The following is a 23,841-nucleotide window of genomic DNA, read 5'->3' as shown; positions in this document are numbered from 1 at the left end:
ACTTGGTAATTTGCTGGTGTTGTACTGTTTGGTTTTTTGGCTGCCTGATCTGCTCTCTCATTGCTTAAGATACCAGAATGCCCTGGGATCCAGCGGAATTTCACTGAATGAGTCCTACTTCGTAGATGGTTTTAAACAGCAAATGATTTGTTATTTAATTGGTTGTGATGTTGAAAATTGACTGCCCAAAGCAGACACTGCACTCAATGAATCAGTGTATATTATACTGCTAGCATTGTGGAGAGTGTTAATATTCTGTAAGGCTAGTTTGACTGCATATAACTCAGCAGTATAACTGCTGCATTCAACTGGTAGTGATATGGAGACTGTAAAAGAGGGAAAGACAGCTGCGGCACCAACAGCAGAACCTGTTTTTGAGCCATCTGTATATATTTGGTAGCTTTGTATATTGTTGAGGGCATGTTCTTTATGTAGTTTGATATTTTCATCTGCCAGGGTGTTCTTTCCCCATTGCTGAAAGTGGGTATCACGATGAGGGTGATTTACAGACTAGGGTGGGTCAGGAATATCGCTCACTTGAAGTATGTTATCAAAATCAATATTCCAGGTGTGAAGCAAATCTTTTAATCTAATGCCAGTTGGTCTATTTTCAGTCGGTTTACTGTTATAGAATGCTGTCCACTCAGGGTTGGAAAGCAACGGTCGAATGGGATGGTCTGGAAGGCTTTGAATTTTAGCTGCATAATTTAAAAGCAACATTTTCCTTTGAAGGTGAAGTGGAGGTTCGTGTGCCTCTACATACAGACTCTGAACAGGGGATGTTCTAAATGCACCCAGAGCAATGCGAAGGGCACTGTGTTGGATGGTATTAAGTCTGATTAATGCACTTTTCCTAGCTGAATCATATACAATAGCACCGTAGTCTAAACGAGATCTGATAATAGCATGATACAAATGTAATAGAGTGCATCTATCAGCTCCCCATGTCATAGCAGAAATGGACCTAAGTATATTAAGTTTCTTTAGACAAACAGTTCGGAGGTATGTGATATGAAGTTCAGTTTGGTGTCCAATATTAAGCCTAGGAAACAAAGATTACTGGTGAGAGGTATCAAATGGTTTTTTAATCTGAGTTCCGGTTCTGGGTATAGCTTACGTTTTTTGCAAAAGTGAACTGCAATTGTTTTTTGATCTGATAAACAATATCCATTCTGCATTGCCCATGTCTCCAACTTATTTATGGAGAGTTGCAGCTGTCTTTCAATGGTATGAATATTTTTTGAACAGCAAGATAAAGTAAGATCATCCACATACATATATAGTTCTACAGTATTTGGGATGTTGTGTGTTATGGTGTTCAGTCTAAGTGAAAAAAGAGTAGCGCTCAGTACTGATCCTTGTGGGCCACCTTCTTGAGTGTAGCACCTTCTTGAGTGTAGAATCTGGTAGCGGACCTGAAAGGTTCTGTGTTGAAGAAAATTTCTAATGAATTCTGGTAAGTGCCCTCGCAATCCAATGGAATGAAGTTCTCTCAATATGCCATACCTACAGGTAGTGTCAAAAGCCTTTTCTATATCGAGATTTACCATTACAAGATGTTCATTTTTGACATAAGCATTGCGGATGTTAGTCTCTGCTTTCATTAGATCCAAAGTGGCCCTGTTTTGTCGGAAACCAAACCGATTGTTGTTCATCAGTGCTTTAGTTTCAAGAACCCAGGTAAGCCGTCTGTGTATCATTCTTTCTAGGATTTTACTTAGGCAGCTGGTTAGAGAAATAGGTCGGTAATTTTCTGGAAGTGAGTGGTCTTTTCCTGGTTTAGGAAAGGCTAAAATGATGGAATGATGCCAGGAAGCTGGATATGTATCTTCAAGAAAAATCCAATTATAGAAAATTAATAGTAAATTCAAGGCCGTACTGTTTATATGTTTCAGCATTACATAGTATATACTATCAGGTCCAGTTGCACTGTTGGGTGATCTATTTAATGCTGTTTGCAGTTCAAATAGGTTAAACGGTTGATTATAGGCAATATATTGGGTAGTATGGAATTTTATTTTGTACCTTTCAGCCAAAGCTTTGATTTTAAGAAAGGAGTGCTTTGATTTTAAGAAAGGAGTTAACATACGCTGACATGGCAGATGTTTGGTAGAAATTCTCTGCAAGGGCGTTAGCTATTTCTTCTTCAGAAGAAATTTCCTGTCCATTTTTGATTAAGATGGAAGAAGGAAGAGGTGGATATTTCACATTTAATTGCTGAATCTTTTTCCAGATGAGACGACTGCTAGTAACCTTTGTAATAGTAGAGGCAAACTGTACCCATGATTCCTTCTGGCTTTTCTTCTAATTTGTCTAGCTTTTGACTTTAGCCTTTTATATTGAATTAAGTTGTTGGTAGTTGGGAACTTCCGGAACAGGTTCCAAGCTTTATTTTTTTCCTTTTTGGCATTGGTACAAGCTTCATTCCACCAGTGTTTAAGGTTTTTGTGTTTACACGTGGAGGCTTGAGGTATTGCTTCGGAGGCAATGGTCAGTATTTGCCTGGTAATATGCTCTGTGACATCATCAATGGGTTGTAGTCTGATCAATTGGCTATCAAAAGAAAGACAGGTTGAAAACTTTTCCCAATCTGCTCTGGAGAATTTCCATTTTGAGCAATTATCAGGGTATGATGTTTGAAGTGTTTGGATTCTGCATATGATTGGAAAGTGATCACTACTGTGTGGATCGTTTAATACTATCCATTCTATACTGGGATATAATATGTGGGAACAGAGAGTTAAATCAATCAGTGGCATGGAGGGCTGGGGGTTTCAAAGACTGATGGCAGTCATCATGACACAAAGAAATACGTGAGCTGTGTTAGGGTAACTAAGAATAAGAATAGATTCATGTATACTTGCATATACACAAATGCTAGAAGTACAGTAAATAAATTTTATGAATTTGAAGTGCAGGTCAAAACATCAAAGGCAGTGGCCTTTGATGTTTTGAAGTACAGTGGGATCAACTGATGATATTACCAACAGCAAATTCTAAATGGGAAGCATTTGAGGAATTAATTGTGGAAGCTACTAGGCTTTTCATACCAATTAAGAAATATTGTTCAAGGTTTAGGCCTCAATGGATGTCAGATGAGCTAATGAGACTCGTGGCAGAGAAGAAAAATGCATAAGATGCATACAAATTACCAGGTGACACAGAAGCCTATGACAGATATAACCTAGTCTGTAATAAAGTCACAAAGGAGATTAGACAAGCGAAGGCAGATTACGAGAAATCTTGAGCAAAGGATGCTAAGAAATCCAGCAAGGACTTCTTTACTTATATAAACTCCAAAAGGAAGGGGATGAATCAGATTGGACCACTTGATATCGATGGTTCAACTGTTGATGATCCTGCTCAGATAGCTGACAAACTGAATGAATATTTTGCATCTACATTCACACATGAGGGGTGATTAAGGGAGGAAAATGACAGAAATTTATCAAACTGTAACAGGGTGCTTAATGATTTTGTAATAAATTAGAGCAAAGTGGAGGAGAAATTGTTGAAGTTAAACCTAAGAAAAGCACGCGGTGTTGATGGGATCTATCCAGTTATATTAAAGGAGGCAGCAAAGGAACTACGCAACCCCTTAGCCATAATTACAAGAGCGTCCTTGGACTTAGGGGAATTCCCCACGGACTGGAAATGTGCAAATGTATCCCCAATCACAAAGGGGGAATCTAAGGGTGACACGAGTAATTACAGATCAGTTAGTTTAACTTCTGTTCCAAGTAAAATAATGGAGTCACTGGTTAAAGGAGGTTGCAGGATCATCTAGACAAGACTGCAATAATAGTTAAGACACAGCATGGGTTTGTTAAAGGGAGGTCTTGTCTGACCAATTTACTGGATACTATGATGTGGTTAAAAAGAGAACAATGTCAAAAATAATTTTGATATCAGGAAAGCTTTTGATACTGTTGTACATGAAGACTTCTGTACAAATTGGACAGGTATGGTATTAAGGGTAAGTTGCTACAATGGATAAAAGGGTGGTTGAGTGGGAGAAGACAGAGTGGTAATCAATGGACACTGCTCTTTGTGGGCTAATGTTATTAGGGGAGTCCCACAGGGTTTGGTGTTGGGGGCTCACTGTTGTTTTGTATATTTATCAATGATATTGATGAAGGTATATCAGGCTTAATGTCGAAGTTTGCAGATGATACAAAGGTTGGCAGAGTTGTTAATGACAGTAATGGCAGTGTGCTACTGCAACAGGATCTAGATAATTTGGGCAGATGGGCTAAGAAGTGGCAACTGAAGTTTAACCTTGGCAAATGCAAAATACTGCATATTGGTCGAAGTAACCCCAGAGAAACATACCAGCTGTGTGGTACTGCACTTAGGTATAAGGTATGTTCGTGTCAGATGGCACCTGGGATTTCTTCCATCTCTGTGTGTTTGCTGTATCAAGGACAGTACACTGTCAAGTCAGAGACTTGAAAGTGTGTGGGCCATGTCTGTGCAGTGTGATGTGTTGTGCCCATTGTTTGTCCGGCTTATTGGCCTTCAGGCCCCTAGTGGGGCCAAACATTGCCCATTCCTTGCCATGTGGATGCTATATGGGTGTGTCCAGTATCACAACGTTGCTCTGGTAGAAAATGAAAAAGACCTGGGAGTGATTGTGAAGTCAGATATGAAGTTTTCTGAGCAATGCAGACAGGCTGTCAGAGCAGACCAAGGGGTATTGTCAACGATATACAAGAATTTTGCTAGCAGGGAAAAGGAGGTAATTATCCGTTTGTATAAGGCAACAATGGTCAGGCCATGCTTTGAGTACTGCATACAAGTCTGAAGGCCTCATTTTAGGAAGGACTTGAGTTGCTTGAGTGTGTATAGAGAAGAGCAACAAGATTGGTGAGGGGAACGAAGGGGTCCTCTTACCAAAAAAAGGCTCTTACCAAGAATCTGCAAAATGCAGCGGCTGGATACTAGGCACCTGCGAGGCGATCTGAGTGAGGTGTATAAAGCCTTGAATGGGTTCAGCACGCTGAATTCTGATGGGATTCTTCAGGTTGCTTAGATTACAAACCTGAGGAGGCATAAATTCAAATTGAGGAAAGACAGTTGTAGAATAGATGTACAGAAATATGCCTTTAGTCAACGAGTGATTAATTGCTAGAACCAACTTCTATCTGTCATTGTGGAAGTTGATAGTTTAAATAAATTCAAGGAAGAACTGGACAAACTTTTAGAGGGAATGGTTGTGTGAATTTTTTTTTTTTTTTTTGGCTGATGCTACATAAGCTCATAACACTTGCTTTCTTGCATCACATGCCTCTATTACTACTAACTCCAGGAACCTTATATATAAGGTTCCTGGAGTTATACCTTTAAGTTCAAAATTTTTTCTAATAAACAGTCACCTGTAATTTTGAAATTAATTTCATATGTCTCAGCCCCACTCACACAGTCTCTCCTCATTGTGATGGGTCTTTCATCAGTGAAAATTGATTCAAATTCTAAAATATATATATTCAACAAACCTAAGCTATAAAAAAATGTTAAAAAAAAAAACTTGTCATATCAAAATAAGCAATTTAATAATCTGTAACATTATAATTATGTTATAAACTTGGTTCTTATTTAAAATTATCTTCCTTGCCTTTGCTTAACAAATCATTAATTAGTTCTTTAAGGTCCATTTTTGTGGCTTTTTTTTTTGTTCAATTACTAGTATAGTGAAATTATTTAATCTGATTTGCTCGATAGAATTTCTTTTGCAGTATTTTATTATTTTTAATTTACAAAGAAGGGAAGGTTTAGAATACCTTATTTTTAACAGAACTTACCTCCTTAGCAGTTTGCATTAGATTGGAATAAAAAAATAATTAGGAACAATTATGAATATTAAAAACTATTTAAAATGAAATCCCACAGAGAAAAGCATTTGTTGTTAGTTGTGGAACCAACAACTGTAGAATCAACTTTTTTTTTTTTTAGAATAGAGAAAGTCTCTAATGAACATTGGAGAAAAGTGCACTTTCCTCAGTGGGATTTCATTTCAAATCATTTTTAATATTCATAAACCTTCTAAATTATTTTTTTTTTTTATTCCAGCCAAACAAATAGCTAAGGAGGTAAGTTCCATTAAAAATAAGGGATTCTAAACCTTTTCCTTTTTTTGTCAATGTTTTCCTGGAACTTAAGGTTAATTCGTAAATAATAAGTTAATTTTAATTTATTAAATGACCGTCCAGCACTTTTGTTAAAAACAGTTTTTTTAATACGCTTACCTTCAGTCTTTAGACCACAGACATCAAGTTTGCTTATAACATTAAAATTTTACTGTAACAAGTATCAAAAATATCACATGCAAGGTTTCCAACTGCACTGCAGCAAATGTAAACTATGTCAGCAAGTTTATGGTCACTAGTTTTTGGTAATTCTAATTGTTAATATTGTCATATGACGACTACTACTATATAATAATAATAATATATTATTATTTAATATAGTTTTCTTTCTGCAATATTTATATATACTGTGTGTGTGTGTGTGTGCGCGCGCGTGTGTGTGTGTGTGTGTGTGTGTGTTTAAATCAGGACAGACCTGGACCCCATAAACATGGGCACTGACACTTTCTAATTGTTCCAATCATGGTAGGAATGCCACTGCTGTATGGCTATCATCCAGAAACAAAGGCTCAGTTCTTGAAAAGGAAGATTCCATCTGCTACAAAGAAGCCAAACTTAAATAACATGTGAAAATTGTGCTTCTATTATTTTGACACAGCTGTTCTTCATTACAATTCATATCAAATTAAAAAAAATAGAGAACTAGGAACAATGCAAAACAGTTCTACTGTTTGGAGGAATCATCAAGAAAGGTGGACCGAGTGAACTGAAACTTGCCTCACTGATAATGCCCTGTGCACTTGGCACTTTCCATTCATGAATTTCTTGCAAAGCAACCCCACCACTGTGGTCCCCCATTCAACATTCTCACTGGATTTAGCTCTTTTTTTTTTTTTTTTGTGAACCCAAAACACAAGAGGTATTAGAACCTATAGTACTTAGTACCGTGCTTGGGTTGGAGGTTGAGAAGACGAAAGAAGATATTTGTTGACATTGGACTTGAACTTCTGTAGATTGTAATTTTCAGGAAATACGTATGAAGGAAGGTTGTTCCAGAAAACGACAGTTGAATGAATAAATGAGGAAGATGAAAAGTTGGTTCTCTGGGTTTGAAGTTGGACAGTAAATGGATGTTGGCTGGTGGCGGCACGTGTTCGGACTGTTTTGAAAGAGAGAGCGGGAATTATAGAAGCCAATTCAGAAGAACAGTGCCCATGGAAGTATCTGTAGAAGAGGCATGCAGCAGAAACAGTACGTCTATGAGAAAGCAAGTGGAGAGACTCTGTTAGAGATGAATCATTAATTAACCTAACTACCCTCTTCTGAATGGAATCAAGAAGCCTGAGAGAGGTTTTAGGGGCACCACCCCAGATGTGGGAACAATATTCCATGGCAGGGCAGATTTGCGATTTATATAGAGTGAGCAGCTGTTTGGAAGAAAAGTAATACCAAGCGCGAAAGAGAAAACCAAGTTTTTTAGATGCAGAGGAAGCAATATTTGTAATGTGCTTGTGCCAAGAGAGATTAGAAGTCAGGGTAATCCCCAAAAGAGATATATCATTTTGCCTAGAAATCGGAGTGTCACTAAAGATAAGCATAGGAGCAGAAGAATCCTTTTTGCGAGATATAAGACAAGATTGAGTTTTAGAAGGGTTGAAATCAACTAAGTTGTCTTTGCCCCACTGGAGAATTACCTGAAGATCGGCATTTAAGGAATCGGTAGCAGATTTTCGAGAAGTTGAAGCTGATTGAGCAGGACAAGTTTTCTCAAAATGGAAAGTTGAATGCAATGTGCTATCATCAGCAAAACTATGGATGGGATTTCCAGTCAATGGAAGAAGGTCATTGACATACAAGAGGAAAAGAGTGGGGGAAAGAACTGAACCTTGGGGGACACCAGCATTAGTGGAGAAGTTAGAAGACAGAGAGCCATCTACCATCACCCTCAGTGAGCGATCAGAGAGAAAACTGGGTAACCAATTACTAAAAACAGTTGGCAAACCATAAGATGGAAGCTTGTTTAGAAGACCTTTATGCCAAACACGATCAAAATCCTTAGAGATGTCAAGAGCAACTACTTGTGTTTCACCGAACCTTTCCATTGAATTAGTCCATAAATGGGTAATATAAGCCAGAATATCACCAGTGGATCTACACTGACGGAATCCATACTGGCGATCGTTGATCAGACGGAAGGTTTCTAGGTAGTTTAAGAGTTGGCGGTTAATTGATTTCTCCATTACTTTAGAAAGAGTAGAAGTAATTGCAATGGGACGATAATTGGATGGGAGGGATTTGTCACAATTTTTAGGAACTGGCTAGATATGAGCAAATTTCCAAGCAGAAGGAAAAACACCTTTGGAATAAGAAAGTGAAAAAAAAGGCGGAAAAGAATAGGAGTAAGTTCAGGAGCACAGGTTTTGAGAACAAGTGGAGAAATACCATCAGGACCTGGAGCTTTCTTAGCATCAAGATTTATCAAAATCCTTTTGACGGAAGACCACAGGAGGCATTGAATGGAGCGTGTTGGGAATGGTGGGAGGTGTTTTACCAAGATCATTAATACATGAGCTGGAAGAAAAATGGGATGCTAGCAGGTCAGATTTATCCTTGGCTGAAGTGACAACAGAACCATCTGGTTTGGACAGAGGTGGGAGCAGAGATGGGCAAAAGTTGCGGCCAATAGCTTTGGCAAGAGACCAGAATGCTCGGCTACCATTAGGACAAGAAGCAAGTTTTCTACTCTTAGCCTGTTCAAACTCTAGTTTGGACTGATTAATAACTGCTTGACGATTGTTGTGAGCTTTGATGTAGGCAGAAAATGAAACTGAAGAATTAGAAACAAGCCAATTACGATATGCAACATTTTTCTCTTGGACAGCCTTAGCACATTTATTGGAAAACCAAGGTTTAGATAAAGGACGAGATTTTAAAGTAGAGTGTGGGATAAAGGATTCCATTCCTACAAGAATAATTTCACTGACATGATCTGAGCAAACGTTGACATCAGAAGTTTTGAAACAGTAATCTGACCAAGGAAAAGAAGGAAAGAAGTCTCGCAGGTCATCCCATTTTGCATTCTTGTAATGCCAAACAACACGAGGTTGGGAATAGCCATGAGATAAAGGTTCCATTGGAGAAGAGACGATCATCAAGTTGTGATCTGAAGTGCCTAAAGGACCTCTCACTTCGACCGTGTACTTAGAAGGGTTGTTTGTGAGAAAAAGCTCAAGCGTATTGGCTGTATGATTAGGATTGTCCAGTACTCTTGTAGGTAAATGAACAGTCTGTGCTAGGTCATCAGTAATTGCAAAAGCCTCAGCATCTCGACCTGCTGGGTCGGTGTGACTAGAAAACCAAAGCCAGCTGGAGTTGTGAACATTAAAATCACCAGGGAAAATTACCTCACTATTAGGAAATTTGGACTGGAGAAAGTCAAGTTGCAAAGAGAGGAAGTCAAAGAGCTCCAAGTGATTAGTGGAGTTGGGAGAACGGTAGAGACAACAGATGAATTTGACACAATGAGGTAGAGAGATTTTAAGCCAGAGAAGATCAAAGAGAGGAGATTCCAAATTGCCAAGTCTCTGACAGGGAATATCAGAATGGACATATGCACAAGTACCACCTTTGAGGCAAAAGGAATCATACAGTGAATAATTTGGGCATCTGAGATGAGCAGTAGTTGAATCAACCGATAAATGAGATTCTGTCAGAAAAAGTACGTGGGGTTTGGCAGACTGCAAGTGGAAATGGACATCGTTGAGATTAGAATTGAGACCACGTATATTTGTGAAATGAATTAGGAAGTCCTTGGGAGGTTTAGATCTTTTCGCAGATAAGCTTGCTCTATTAGTTTGACAATTCATGGTGTATTCAATAGTAAGATAAAGTGAGTGGGACATGCTGTATGAAGTAATGAAATTTTTGGATATGGCATATATGTGGTAAAAATATACCCAGATCCTTGACATAACGTGGCCTCGACAATGCTCCCCCGCATACACACTACTCAGACTCCCTCCAGTCACTATCTGGCAGAGTAGAGGTAGCAAGATTATACACTAGCTGATCCGGAAGCCTCCTAGAGAATATTGGATTGGAATATTGGATCTCGCCATGATGTTCATTATAACCTCAAAAGTCATCAATCATACTGCATGATGGAAGAAATAGGGAAGGGTTGACAGGAACTTAGCTCTAGAGACTAAACATGATTTCCACCACTTCAAGCTTCCAATAAGCAAAGTGGTGGTAGTTCACCGGTTGATGAGAGTCATCTACCACCTAGTACTGCCTGGTAACATAGAGGGGGCGGCGTTTCTCCATGTGGTGTGGGCACCACACCTCAACCCCTGCTTACGTTGGTTCACACCTGGGTGGTCACCCACCATGCACTTGTGCATGGAAGTTATACCCAGGATTACTAACAGTCCCACCATCGTGAAGGTGCAAGCAGAGGATTTGGCTGTCACAGACCGTCCGGACTTCGCTGAAATTGGGTCCACTTGACTTGAGTGTCACCCGAATATTAGTTCCATCAGCGTTTTAGACTCCCCTGTAGCAAGTACAGCTTGTCTGGCATATCTGAGAGAATGTCTGTGACAACCTCAAGGACCCCCCCCCCAAGCTTAAATCCCCCCTTGAAATGTCACAGATTTGCAGCAACTGAGGGTAAGCATATTAAAAAAAATGTGTTTTTAACAAAAAAAAAAAAAAAAACTGCTGGACGGTCATTTAATAAATTAAAATTAACTTATTATTTATGGATTAACCTTAAGTTAAGGAAATTTAGAACATGATACAAAAACTATTAGCAATAAAAAAAGCTTATCAGGAATGCTTCCAGAGGTTACAGAAGCACTGGAATCTGTGTATACAACATCAAGGAGATTATTCTGAAGGAGATTCATCCGAATAGCTTGTAAACTTCATTTCTCAAAATTACTTCAGTCCCCGCATTTTTTGATCACACGTCGTACACACTATATTTAAATTCTACATTCCCTACATAGTGATAACATATTTCTGATAAGCCTGTTTTGTCAACATTTGGATTAGAGCATTTGGTAAATTTGGCAAATATAATGTGGAATAGGATCAGGGTAATCTACCACAGGAAAAAGTTAGCAATACAACAAATCCAACTAATTATGTGGGTGTGATCTTTAACACAGCCCATAAAATTAATAATCTCAAGAAAATTTCCAGCAGGCATGTAATCTCTCCTCTCCTCATTATCAAGTTTATTGTATATCCCAAGAAAAGCAATGCAAGTATCAATTCATCCTTTCTTATGGCTGCCATTAAACTATTAGTCTGAGTGTCCCTAAAAGTTGCAGTTTTCTAAACTGCCTCAACATCATTAACAAATATTCTTACACACCTATGCAAGTGTCTTCCATATCTATAAAAAAAAAAAAAAAGTCTCCTCTTAATACTATGATATAAAAACTTTACCCTGTGAGCCTTGCAAAATCACTCCAGGGGTGAACTGATTGACAAGGCTCTCGACACGATTTCCCTCCTACCATGCTTTGGCAAAATTCCTATGTGAGAATATTGTACATATATAAGTTTCAGGCCACTAACCAAATTATCCCTAATTTATATGTGAACTTATCTGAAGTACTGATCAAAAGAAAGGATGCCTAAAATAACACTATTTTTGTAATAATTTACTGTTATTTTAGGCATTTATGTGCCCAAAATGACAGCCTTAAACATCCTTAAAATATCTCTACTGCCTTAAATAAATATGCATCATTTGATACATTCATTCCATAAGCTTGCTGGAAAAGCTCCTCATCATTTTTTCTCAGCTTCACAATACAAAGTCTGACCATAGATCTTTGCCTTAAAGCATTCAAAATATTTGCTCTACCACAGGAAAATGTATGTACTTTACCTTCTACCCAACTGCAAATTAATTATTATACTGTCCAAGAGAGTTCAATCCTACCACCTCTGTTATACCGTACCAGTCACCCCACTACATCATCTTCACAGCACCAAAAAGCATGGCTAATCTAAGAACTTTTCAAATGAACTGAATTGGGGGAGGGAATTCACACATAACTTCATCACAGACGATGCAACACGGATAAGTAAATTTTATTTTTTATACATCGATATAAGAAGCATTAAAAATTCAGTGTCTGCAATATTTATTAATTTTTAATAATAAAATGCAAACTAATCATTAATGCAATTCCTTCCATCGGTCTTTTCTAACAAATGTGTAATCCCCTGGCAGCTAGGTAACATGATCTTATAAAACTTAGTAGTAACCCAGCAGCAGAGATAATAAAATATATAAAACCAAATTTTAAAAGTAGCAGTACTCATACTGATATTGAAAATAAAAGGAAAAAAAAAACTGAAATCACTGTACAAGAGAACAACTATAAAAAAGTTCTGTAAAATCACAACTTCAAAGCAAGATCCCTTCTTTCTCAATAATATGAATAAAATAGCTCTTTGCCATCTAGTTATAAGAACGATACCATAACAAGAATGGCCATGATATAATTAATTTTCTTTATTGTACCTGTGTATTTCTAATAATGGAGAAAAAATTAAATTACAACACTAATCAAAAACAATTACAATGAAGTTTTATCTAATGCATCTTCTGACAGCACTTAACTTTCACATAATGCTGTTAGTACAACTAAGGTTATTAATTAGAGAATTTTTTGAATTTCATAACTATATTACACATTACATGTTATTTTATAGAATAATTTAACTTTACTGCTTTTTTTTCTGTAATGCATTTTAAACTTTTTTTTTTCAAGTTAACCTTTACTTACCCTTTTCTGTGGGACTACCAGGACTTTCTTTATGTTTGTCTGCATCTGGCATTAAAACACCCCTCTGAATTAGTTCTTCCTTAGTAGCACGCATTGATATTTTCCGTTCTAGTGCTATAGATTATATATTTGATTACCAAAAATTCTCTATTACTCAAACAGTGATAACACTAGAGCAGCTGAAATTATAATAAGGAAACAGGAAATACCATACTTATCACACTATAAAATGCACTTTTTTGGGGGGGGGGGGAGAATTTGCCAAAAGTTCCCTGTTGCTCAAATCACTAAAACAATACTCCAGTACACATTTTCCACTAAGCAACATCCCCAATACTATCCTGTCCAATCAGAATTTACACTACTGGTGCACTCACACTCAATTTCCATTTTAGTAATAACATTCATTTTCAAGTATTGCAAACAGTTTTTGTTGGTCTTTATGAGAAGATGGATATAATGTGATATTTGCAACAGTTTTTTTTATACCACAGACTAAACAGGAGATAATAAAACATGCAAAAGCACAAAAAGAGATATATCAAGGAAGAAACATTTAATGATAACAGATAACAGCAAGTATATTTTCTGTAGATAAGCTGTAAACTATGCCAAAAAGAATGAAACTGCCAAACACCAAAATAATCTATATATGAAACAAGAGTAGGGGAAAAAAAGCACCACTGGGATTTTAATGATATTTGTAATGAGCAGACTCCATGTATATTAGAATCAGTGTAATAATACTAATAACTTGTTAAGGTAGTCACATTCCATTTATGATCGACTTAATGGCATCGATACAAATTAACTACTTTTGTAGTTATTTTTACTACTACTACGGAAAAATATGGTGATATATCACTGATATTCTTATAGAGAATCAGAGTAGTACAATATAAGTTGGATCCAAAACAAAGATTTTATCATGTTTGTGACAAATGAAAGAAGAAAGCATGTTTTTAAACTGAACAGATAGAAGAAATGGACAAAATGACCAAAAAGGAGTAGACATGTGGTGCATGCCACTGTAATTCAAACTGGCATAGTTGTCTCATTAATTCACTAAAACTTCGTGTAACCTTTAAAATTCACACTGGACTTCGTACTATACTTTTTTCACTAATTATATCACATCTCTAATTTATTCATTGTAAACTAATTAGTTTCCATTTACCATCTTAAATCTGTAAGTGTTTATACACTACTTTTATTATTGCATCACATTGTACTCTATAATATCATTATAATTTAGCTGCCTCATAATAAATAATTCAATCTGATCCCCTCTCCCTCCACTTCAAGCCTGCTAAGAAAATCAGGGAATCTAAATATCACACTGCTACAGCCCATGAGCTTAACTGGGATGGGTAATTACTGTAAAGTAATTGAACAGAATTTGCACAATATTTTGCTATTGGGGTGAAGATTTCTATAGCACAAAGGCAGCTATAGCTAAATTATGCATGTCACTATATTTCTCTAGGCATGATTATGGCTAGAGAAATATAGTATTCTCTTTTACAATAAAAATTATTATTAAATAATTGTGATAAATTTCTGGAAATGAAAAGATTCATTATTTTAGTATGCTATGCTGATGGCACAAAACTGCCACCATCATTAATATTTAGTGGATAAACTCTGTGAAGGATGAAATTACATATGGAATTTTTGTTTCTATTCATTCTAAGGAATAAACAAATGAAGTTATCATTAGAGAAAGTCTGGAAGAAGCATCTAAGTTGGTTTCTAAAAGAAACCAGCCCTATTAAGGATATATCATGTTACTTTAATATTTTTTTAGTAAGATAAGTAATTTTTAAATTAAGAAAACATTATCCAGTAAAATACATGTTTAAACAGCATATCAAGAAAAGGTAATGAATAAGAATGTGCCTAGTACTGAAGACTCAAGTGGCTGCAATTCCAAGTAGTCTAAGTAACTAACTGCAGTAGTTTTCAATAACAAACCACCGTAAGGCATTTTATGTATAAGCAGTTGACCAAATGGGCAGACATTCCAAACCACAACTTCAAATGCCAACAGGGCTAAAAGTTCATGGCAATTAAAGAAACCCCAGACAGTTGATGTTCATTAAAAAAAAAAAAAAAAAAAAAAGGGAATTAAAATGTCCAGTAACGCAGTAAATACTGTATAAGCCTATTTGAAAAGAATGAATGTGTCATACCAGCAAGGTATTTTTCATGTTATAAGTGTGACAAGGTCTTTCTGGCTTCAATGGCATGTACAACTTTTGTCTTCCATTGCTATTGTGTCATGTATCACTGCTCCTCCCCTTCAGTAAACATGTAAATATTAAATATATTAATTGCAATTTTTTTTTTTTTTTTTTTTTTTCAATTTTTCATTTCAGAACTTCAGAAAATTCTAACTGCAGTGCATCTTATAATCCAATAAATATGGTATATGGATTTACAAACTGATCAGCCAATTTTTAACTAAGTCTTCCCAGATAATTAACTTTTTTTCTGAGAATTATTTTAACTGCAATAGATTAAAATAATTCTATTAAACTAAGTGACTAATCTTTCCATTATTAATAAAATTTCATGGCTACAAGTTTTAGAAATCTAAATCCAAAAAACTTATAACAGAAAAGCTTTTTAGCTGGAATAGCATTCCAGAATGTTTCTTCAAAATTATTAATAACACTGATGTACATTTTTTTAAAATTATTTTCTTTATTGCAAACAGGTGAAGTGTACAATTTTTATATGCTAAATTTGTTATAATTTTGCCCTAACACATCAACTTTTTTTTGCGCAAAATGAAAAATAAATACAGTACCTAAAACAAATATTTTGAAGATAGTTTTCAGTACAGTGTACTAAGTACATGTGACTATGTACACCAATCATCTTACACAATTAACACTTCATATAATGGTTCCACAGTTTTTTGGGGGGTTCCCCCCCTTATCATGTGAATCTTTTTCCACCAGTAGTCTGCCAATACTCCTCATTCCATTTACCCTAGTATCTTTTTTCAACAGTCTTAATATCTTGGTGAAACCTTTCAACCTATTTTTCATTCATTGCACCAAGATTCTCTGGAAAATATCCCAGGTAGCTAGGCAGAAAAATGAATTTTCACAATAATGTTGCAACCTAGTGTTTTGAAACTAGCAAGCATTTTGTTGACAATCTTCTCACAATCCAATTTATAATTGGCTAAAAAAATTTCACAGCACCCTTGAGTGTTAATCAAGTCTTCACTTCCTTCTCGGACACAAATTGTGAAATTATATCTTACTACATATGAGGGATAAAAATTTAAATTGAAGGATGTTGCATGACAGATGTGATTCTTCGAATAAAACTTCCATCTGTTATTGTTGTGGAAGTGGATAGTTTGAATAAATTCAAGGAAGAACTAGCCAAATTATTGGAGAAGGTGGACATGTAATGTGGGAAGGGGTTTTTTTTTTTTTTTTTTGCTGATGCTTTTATAAGCTTGCATCATTTTCCACTACAAATACTAATCTTTCAAAACAGCTCTCTGGTTTCCATGGCCCATCAACAACACCACTGGTTATCTCAGGAAATTTTGAAATGAGGTACTAAAAACAACTTCCCTCATCAGCTTCCTTCTTATCTATAGATTTAAACTGGGGTTTCATTAATCTCAATTTTATATGTAGTGGTGGCATAGTGTAGTGGAAGCCTGAGAGGCACATAGCTCACTCATGACATTTTTGCTTCCAGCCAAGTTATTCCTGTTGTCTTTTGCGATGTAGCTTCACCTTCACCAGAACCTTCAAGTCAACATGCTGATTTGGAAAACAATCAATCTGCTAGAGCAATCATGATTCTGAGGTTTAAGAGTAATTAGTACATCTTCACTATGGAGGACAGCAGAAATAACTTATAAAAGACTTGTTCTGCAGTTATTGCAGTTTTGCCACTTTGTATCCTGCAATACTGAAGATTATAAAAAAGCAATCCAATATGTGGTCTCTGGATTCAACCACCAAATGAAAGTGATTTATCTTCCACTGATTTTATGATATAAAATTTTGAAAAGAAAAGGGTTAGGGAGGAAATATAAAAATGTATTCATCCACATGGCTATCCCTCCGCTACTTCGTCAGTAGCTTTTGAGTGGATAGCCACACAAAATGAATTTCTCATGCACACCCATTTCTGTAGTCCCAAAAAACATTTTTGCTACTATTAAATATTTTCACTTTTAGTATAGCCTAAGTGTATATATATATATTTTACTTTGGCAAAGTACGATTCCACTCTATGTACCGAGCCATCTTTACTCAAAATAACATAAAATAAAACAAATATAAACCACCCAAGATGACAAACATATACATCCACCAAAAAATAGGCACTACTTTTATTAAAAGAAAAAAAAAAAAAAAAGAAAGAACCAGGAATCTACAAGCACCACCTCTTGAAAGGAATGTTATTGGGTTTTAGGAGCATCGGTGACTAAGGCCATGTTGCTCAGTGTATATTGTCTGTAAATTATTATTATTATTAGCCATATGGTGCAAGGAAGCATGAGGCTTATGCTGCACCGGCCAAAAAAAAAACAAAAAAAATTTCCGAGTTACCCTGAGAGAGAGAAGTAGAAAGGAATCACCAAGAAAGAGAAGAATGATGATATCCAGTTCAGGTGCAAGGAAGTCTGAGGCTTATGCTACACCAGACAAAAAAAAAAAAAAAAAATTCCAAGTTACCCTGAGAGAGAGAGAGAGAGAGAGAGAGAGAGAGAGAGAGAGAGAGAGAGAGAGAGAGGAATTACCAAGAAAGAGAAGAATGATGATATCCAGCTCAGGACCCTGGGTGTGCCAAGCCCATGCTCACCAGATGTGAGCCCTGGGGTTAAATTTGCATGTGTTCTGAGGTCGATTTTCTGCTTGCTGGACAAAACTTGAAAGCAATATCAGCACCTGTAAACTTCAAAATGGATCATATTTTAGTCACTGATCACTATATGATCCAAAACAGAAAGGGGTTAGGGAGGAATTAACTAAACTCAAAACTATAGAGTATGTCATTTTCACTGCCCTCTACAGGTTATATAAGCAAATTTTAACAGACAAAAATGCAAACTGATTCAAACAACAGGTCTTAACCTGTTGATTGACTGGGTCAACATTTGTCTTTATATGTTCACTTATTTAAACTATATGGAGGATAGATAGCCATGACACTTTACAATTTTGGATGTAGTTCATTATTTGCTTTTTCTAGTTTGCATCATACAAGGACAATTATTGACCCTTTGCTGGATAGCAGTCACTGGACTGAAATATGATTCTTTTTAGAGTTCAGTGAGGAAATTTTCCTTGGTTATTTTAATGTGCACAACTCCAGCTAGCTTCAATTCTCTAGTTGCACAGACCCAGTTGGTAGAGCTGAGGCTTTTGTGAATATTAATGACTTCATACAGCTTGTTCATTTACCTACCAGAATACCAGACAATCCTAACCACACACTCAAAACAACCTTGATCTTTTTCTCACCAACAATGCTTCCAAATATATGATCGATGTTAATGGCCCTCTTAGGTACTTTCAGATCACAAGTTGGTCTCTTTTCCAATGGAAATCCTCCCTCATGGCCATTCTCAGAATGTGAAATCAGATGATCTGCATGATTTCTACTCTCCTTTTTCGTGGTTGGATTACTGTTTTAAATTTTCTGATCCAAATGTTTGGTCAGATTATGTCAGTGAAACTATTCTTGTATGGATGAAATCCTTTATTCCACCCCAAAATCTCATCCTTTATCTAAACCTTGGTTTTCCAACAAATGTGCTAAGGCTGTTCAAGATAGCATAGTGCAATTGGCTTGTGTCCAAATTTCCAGCTTCATTTTTTGCCTAAACTAAAGTTTGCAACAACTGTAAAACAGTTATGAATCAATCCAAATTTTGAATAGGCTAAGAGCAGGAAACCTGCTTCTTGTCCAAATGGTACTTAGGCATTCTGGTCTCTTGCCAGAGTTACTGGCCACAACTTTGGGCCACCAATACTTCCACCTCTGTTTTGACCTGATGGTTCTATTGCATCCTCAGCCAAAGACTATTTACTAGCATCCAATTTATTTTCTAACTCTTGTACTGATGATCTTGGTAAACCTGCTCCTACCGTTCCCAGTACATTCCACTCAATGCCTCCTGTGGTCTTCCAAGAGAAGGATATTAAAAGGATTCTGATAATATCTAGATGTCAAGAAAGCTCCAGATTCTGATAGCACTTGTTGTCAAAACCTGTAATACAGTTCATTGTTTCTTTTTCACATTTTTTTCTTTAATTCCTTCTGCTTGGAAATTTGCTCACATCCAGCCACTTCCTAAAGAGGGTCTCTTCCAACAAAAGATTGTTAGAACTCTGAACAATCCTGATGCCAAGAAAGCTCTATGTCAGTCCTAATGGCATTTGTCCACATGTTCTCAAAACCTGTGCTCCTGTTCCGTGTCACCTCTTTCCACTTTCTCATTCCACTGGTGTTTTGTTTTGTTTTTTATTCTGCTTGGAAATTTGCTCATATCCAGCAATTTCTAAAAATAGTGACAAATCCCTTGCCATTATTGTCTAATCATATTTTCCTCTACTCCTTCCAAGTTAATAGAGAAATCCATTAACTGCCAACTCCTAACTATACCTTCCATCTGATCAATGGTTGCCAATATGGATTCCAACAGTGTTGATCCACTGGTGATATTTTGGCTTATTTTATGACATAATCTAAGGCTTTTGATCGTCTTTGGCATAAAAGCAATCTCACTTATTTTTTTGGAATTGGATATCCAGTTTTCTTCCTTCTTCCTTGGTTCTTTCTCCCACCCTTTTCCTCTTCCACTGACTGGAAATCCTATCCATAGTTTTGAAGATTATAACACACTGCCCTTCCAGTTTGAGAAACTTGGTCCTGCACAAACAGGTCAACTTCATAATAACTGCACAATTCTACACCAACCATTATTAAATAAAATAAATAGTGTTTGTTATATTAAAATAATGATGCAAATAAATGAAATAAATAGAATGACATAATTCCACCGGATAAAACTGATAAAAAGGTAACTGTCTGTACAATAAAATATGAAATTTTTTAAACTGCAATAAATAAATTACAATAAACAATGTAGATAAAACATAGGATAATAAAACCAATAAAAGTGCTAAACACACCGTAGCTTTCAGAGGCATCCACTCCTTTTTCAACAGTGAGGTTTATTGTACAACACATCATTAAATATCAGCAGGCTCACGGTTCTCAGCGCATGTTTCTACAGAAGCATGGGCAGTATTCTCCCCATGTGCACTGGAACCAGAAATGGCATGGGAGTGTGCCAGGCAGAACCGCTCATCCCATCCAAGAACCACCACCTCGAAGAGGGGATGAATGCGGATTCCCCTGTCTCTATTATTGGTATTGCTCTCAGAGGAGCAAATCCGCAAGCTCTTGAGCCATTTGTGGTCCCAAAATCTGTGCCCAGTCAACGATAACAGTTTTGTCCAGGGAGATTTGATGGTACTCCTCCCAAATGGCTCGAGAGCTTGCAGATTTGCTCCTCTGAGAGCAATACCATTAACAGAGAAATCTACATTCGTCCCCTCTTCAAGGCAGTGGTTCTTGTACGGGATGAGTGGTTCTACTTGGCACACTCCCGAGCCATTTCCAGTTCCAGTGCACATGGGGGAATACTGCCCATGCTCCTGTAGAAATGTGCTGAGAACCAAGAGCCTGCTGATATTTAAGGATGTGCTGTATGATAAACCTCACTGTTGAAAAGGAGGCAGATGTCTCAGAAAGCAACGGTGTTTTAGCACTTTTATCATCCTATGTTTTATCTACATTGTTTATTGAAATTTATTTATTGCAGTTTAAAAAATTTCATATTTTATTGTACAGACAGTTACTTTTTATCAGTTTTATCCAGTGGAATTATATCATTCTATTTATTTAATTTATTTGCATCATTATTATTTTAATATAACAAACACTATTTATTTAATAATGGTTGGTGTAGGATTGTGCAGTTATTATGCATATGAATATTCCCAACCCCAGAAGCCTATCTGAAGAACAGGTCAACTTCTTGAGGCTGTTTGTGCTCCATGTTCGTCTTCAATAGCACTCAGATTTCTAGAGATCTGATCAGATATCTCTGTTAGGAATTACCCTAAGCACATCAAAAATATTGCTGAATCAAAAAAACCTGGGTTTTCTTTTGTTCTTGACACTACTTCTTAGTTAATTAATAGCCTATTTCTTACAAAGTATCTCCACTTTAAGTATCATAGATTTAGTTTCTGCTTTTTTATAGCTAAAGTTGCCAGTTTTTATAGATGCCATTTCAGAAGAATTCCCATTATGATGGGCATCCTTCTGAACTGGCATCTGTAATTCCCCCACTCTCTTCCAACCAGTCTGAAGATATGCCACAACCAACCAATATCCATCCAATGCCCAGCTCCAAACTTACAGAAACTCACTTTTTTCTTCCTTACTTATCCCTCTTACTTCTGTTTTTTTAGAAAAACATCCTAAAGATGTTTCCCGAAAATTACGATCTACAGAAACAAGTCTAATGTCAACAAGCATCTTGTCTTCTCAGCTTTCAACTCACACAAAAATAAAGAAATCAATTGAAGGAAGAAAGTACAAAATAAGTGATACAAGCATTAATGGCAGTAATGAATCACCAAACACACATTACTGGATATAATAAAAATGTGAAAATATTAAATATATAAGAATATGTTAGGAATGGCTAAAGCCAAATAAGAAGTAAACACAAACAAAACTAACACATTACTACAGTAACAAGGGAAGGGGAGTTAAATTAAGAATAAGGGTACTTAAAAGGAATATACCCCTAAAATAATTTTTATTATTATTAGTAGTAGTGGTGGTGGCATATGATGCAAAAAAAAAAAAAAAAAAGCAAGTTTTATGAAGCATCAGGTAAATAAAAAAACCCTTCCCACATCACTTGCCCATTCCCTCTAATAATTTGCCTAGTTCTTCCTTGAATTTATTCAAACTACCCACTTCCACAACAACAGATGGAAATTTGTTCCAACAATCAACCACCCACTGGTTGAAGGCAAGCCTCCACATCTCCTGAAACTATCCTTCCTCAATTTGAATTTATGTAGCTTAGAAGTTAAATAGCCAATTGAGAAATTGGCTCATTCACAACATCTTTATTCTTAATTTAAAGTCCACTAAATTAAGAATAAAGATGTTGTGAATGAGTAATGTACTGGTTCTTGGTGTTTGTTTCTGACATGGCTTGAACTGCTAATGTATGTTAAAATTAAATGATACATTCTAATTAAAAGAACGTCCAATATAAAGTTATAACATACCCATCAAAAAACATGCAAAATATGAAATGCATTTCTTTACTATTTGGCCTGATGTGGAACACTAAAAAAGCAGCAGTAGCTTTCTCACTTATTTTTTTTTCCCCATAAATGTAATTGCTCAATTAATATAGACTCAATTTTCTGCATTTTAAAACCAAAACAGAATGAAATTTTATTTGACATAAGATTACCCAAAGTCTGTTCTGTTCTTTTTGACACATCTGAAAACACTCAATCTGCATTATGAGGGTGAGAGGTATTAGAAAAGTAATTTCAGCTTTAAAATTTCATCGATTCAAAATGAGATAACCCAACCCATTTTGAATAAAAACTATCTTCTGGTGCTGAACCTTGGAACTTTCCATATATGAAATAGTAGTTTTTTTTTTTTTTTTAAATTCTAGAGTAGGTGTCTGACAGCCAATACCAAACCCACAATAAGAACTACATGATCAGCATATGCTGTATTCTATATTAAAGATGAACAGCACCACTTAATTCAAATTTTCATTTCTCCAACTTAACTTTTCCATATCAAGACATTCAATAGGTCCATATTCAAAAAATATATCACAATCTTTATTGAAATCTGAAATAAAAAAGCAAACTCTACATAAATCCAAAAGATACAATTTTTGGAAAGCTTCCTGAAAAACTAGAAAAGCTGGCAAGTATGCAATTCTGTTGGGAACTCTGACAAACCATTTCCAATTAACTTCTTGAACATAATATATTTTTTAACAAAATTTCCAAATAAAAATATCTATTGCCAGCCAAATCATACACTTTAAAAAAAATAATAATAATAAACTGGTATAAAATTAATCTTCACATCCACTTCAATTTGTGCACAAAAAAAAAAAGAAAAAAAATTATATATATATATATATATATATATATCAGATTCTTTCTTTGATATGCACTAATCTAGTAACAAAATTTCAAGGAAATTTATTTTCTATATGCTGTTTATTAGGAGTCATCCATAAAGAAGGAAAGAAAAAACACGATTCATTGTAAATAACAAAAATAACACTTTTATGCTAGCACAATAGAAAGGGCATACATAAACAAAAAAAAAATTACAACACTTTTCAGGGCAATGATTAGGCAGGAAAAAGGAAGAAATCTGAGGGTGCAAGGTCAGGAAATTAAGCAGGATGCAGCAATATTTCTAACACATTTGTTGGCACACCTCACTGCAGCACATGAGAGTGTGCAGGGGCATTATTGTGAAGCAAGTACACATCTTTCGTGTCTTTTTCTTTTATAGCAGCATATAATACTTCAACCACACAGCCATTTTGAAGGTAACCTGTTAGAATTACATCATGACAGAATCACATTTGTCAGCACCTCTGCCTTTTTTGAGGCTGGTGATGCTGCATTCTTCCATTGTTTTGACATTTGTTTTGTTTTCAGATTATAGTGAGGGATGCATGGTGACTTGCCATGATAAAAACTCCCCCTGCTTTTCTTGGCATATAGGTAACATTTCATGTGCATATTCTGCTCGTTTCCTTCTTCTGGTAAGGGGGGGGGGGCTTAGAAGTCTGGGAACCAATCTAGCAGACA

At 36.0% G+C, this 23,841-nt stretch overlaps 1 protein-coding gene across 3 annotated transcripts in view; it reads right to left on the bottom strand.

Annotated features, from left to right (window-relative positions):
- Positions 1-23,841, bottom strand: part of LOC150085583 (phosphatase and actin regulator 2-like) — a 462,740-nt gene that overhangs the window by 341,086 nt on the left and 97,813 nt on the right. For 2 of the 3 annotated variants that reach the window (XM_090373361.1, XM_090373362.1), the window contains exon 4: positions 12,899-13,012. The exons of the other annotated variant lie outside the window; for it this stretch is intronic. In XM_090373361.1, coding sequence (XP_090229487.1) covers positions 12,899-13,012 — 114 coding nt within the window. The remainder of the gene's footprint in view (positions 1-12,898; positions 13,013-23,841) is intronic. 3 annotated transcript variants of the gene reach the window in all.

The sequence above is a fragment of the Mastigoproctus giganteus genome, chromosome 5 (genome assembly GCF_048544385.1).
Source record: "Mastigoproctus giganteus isolate SK-2022 chromosome 5, ASM4854438v1, whole genome shotgun sequence".
NCBI classification, from domain to species: domain Eukaryota; kingdom Metazoa; phylum Arthropoda; class Arachnida; order Uropygi; family Thelyphonidae; genus Mastigoproctus; species Mastigoproctus giganteus.
Note: the sequence above shows the minus strand (reverse complement) of the source record. Positions and strands in the feature narration are given on the sequence as shown.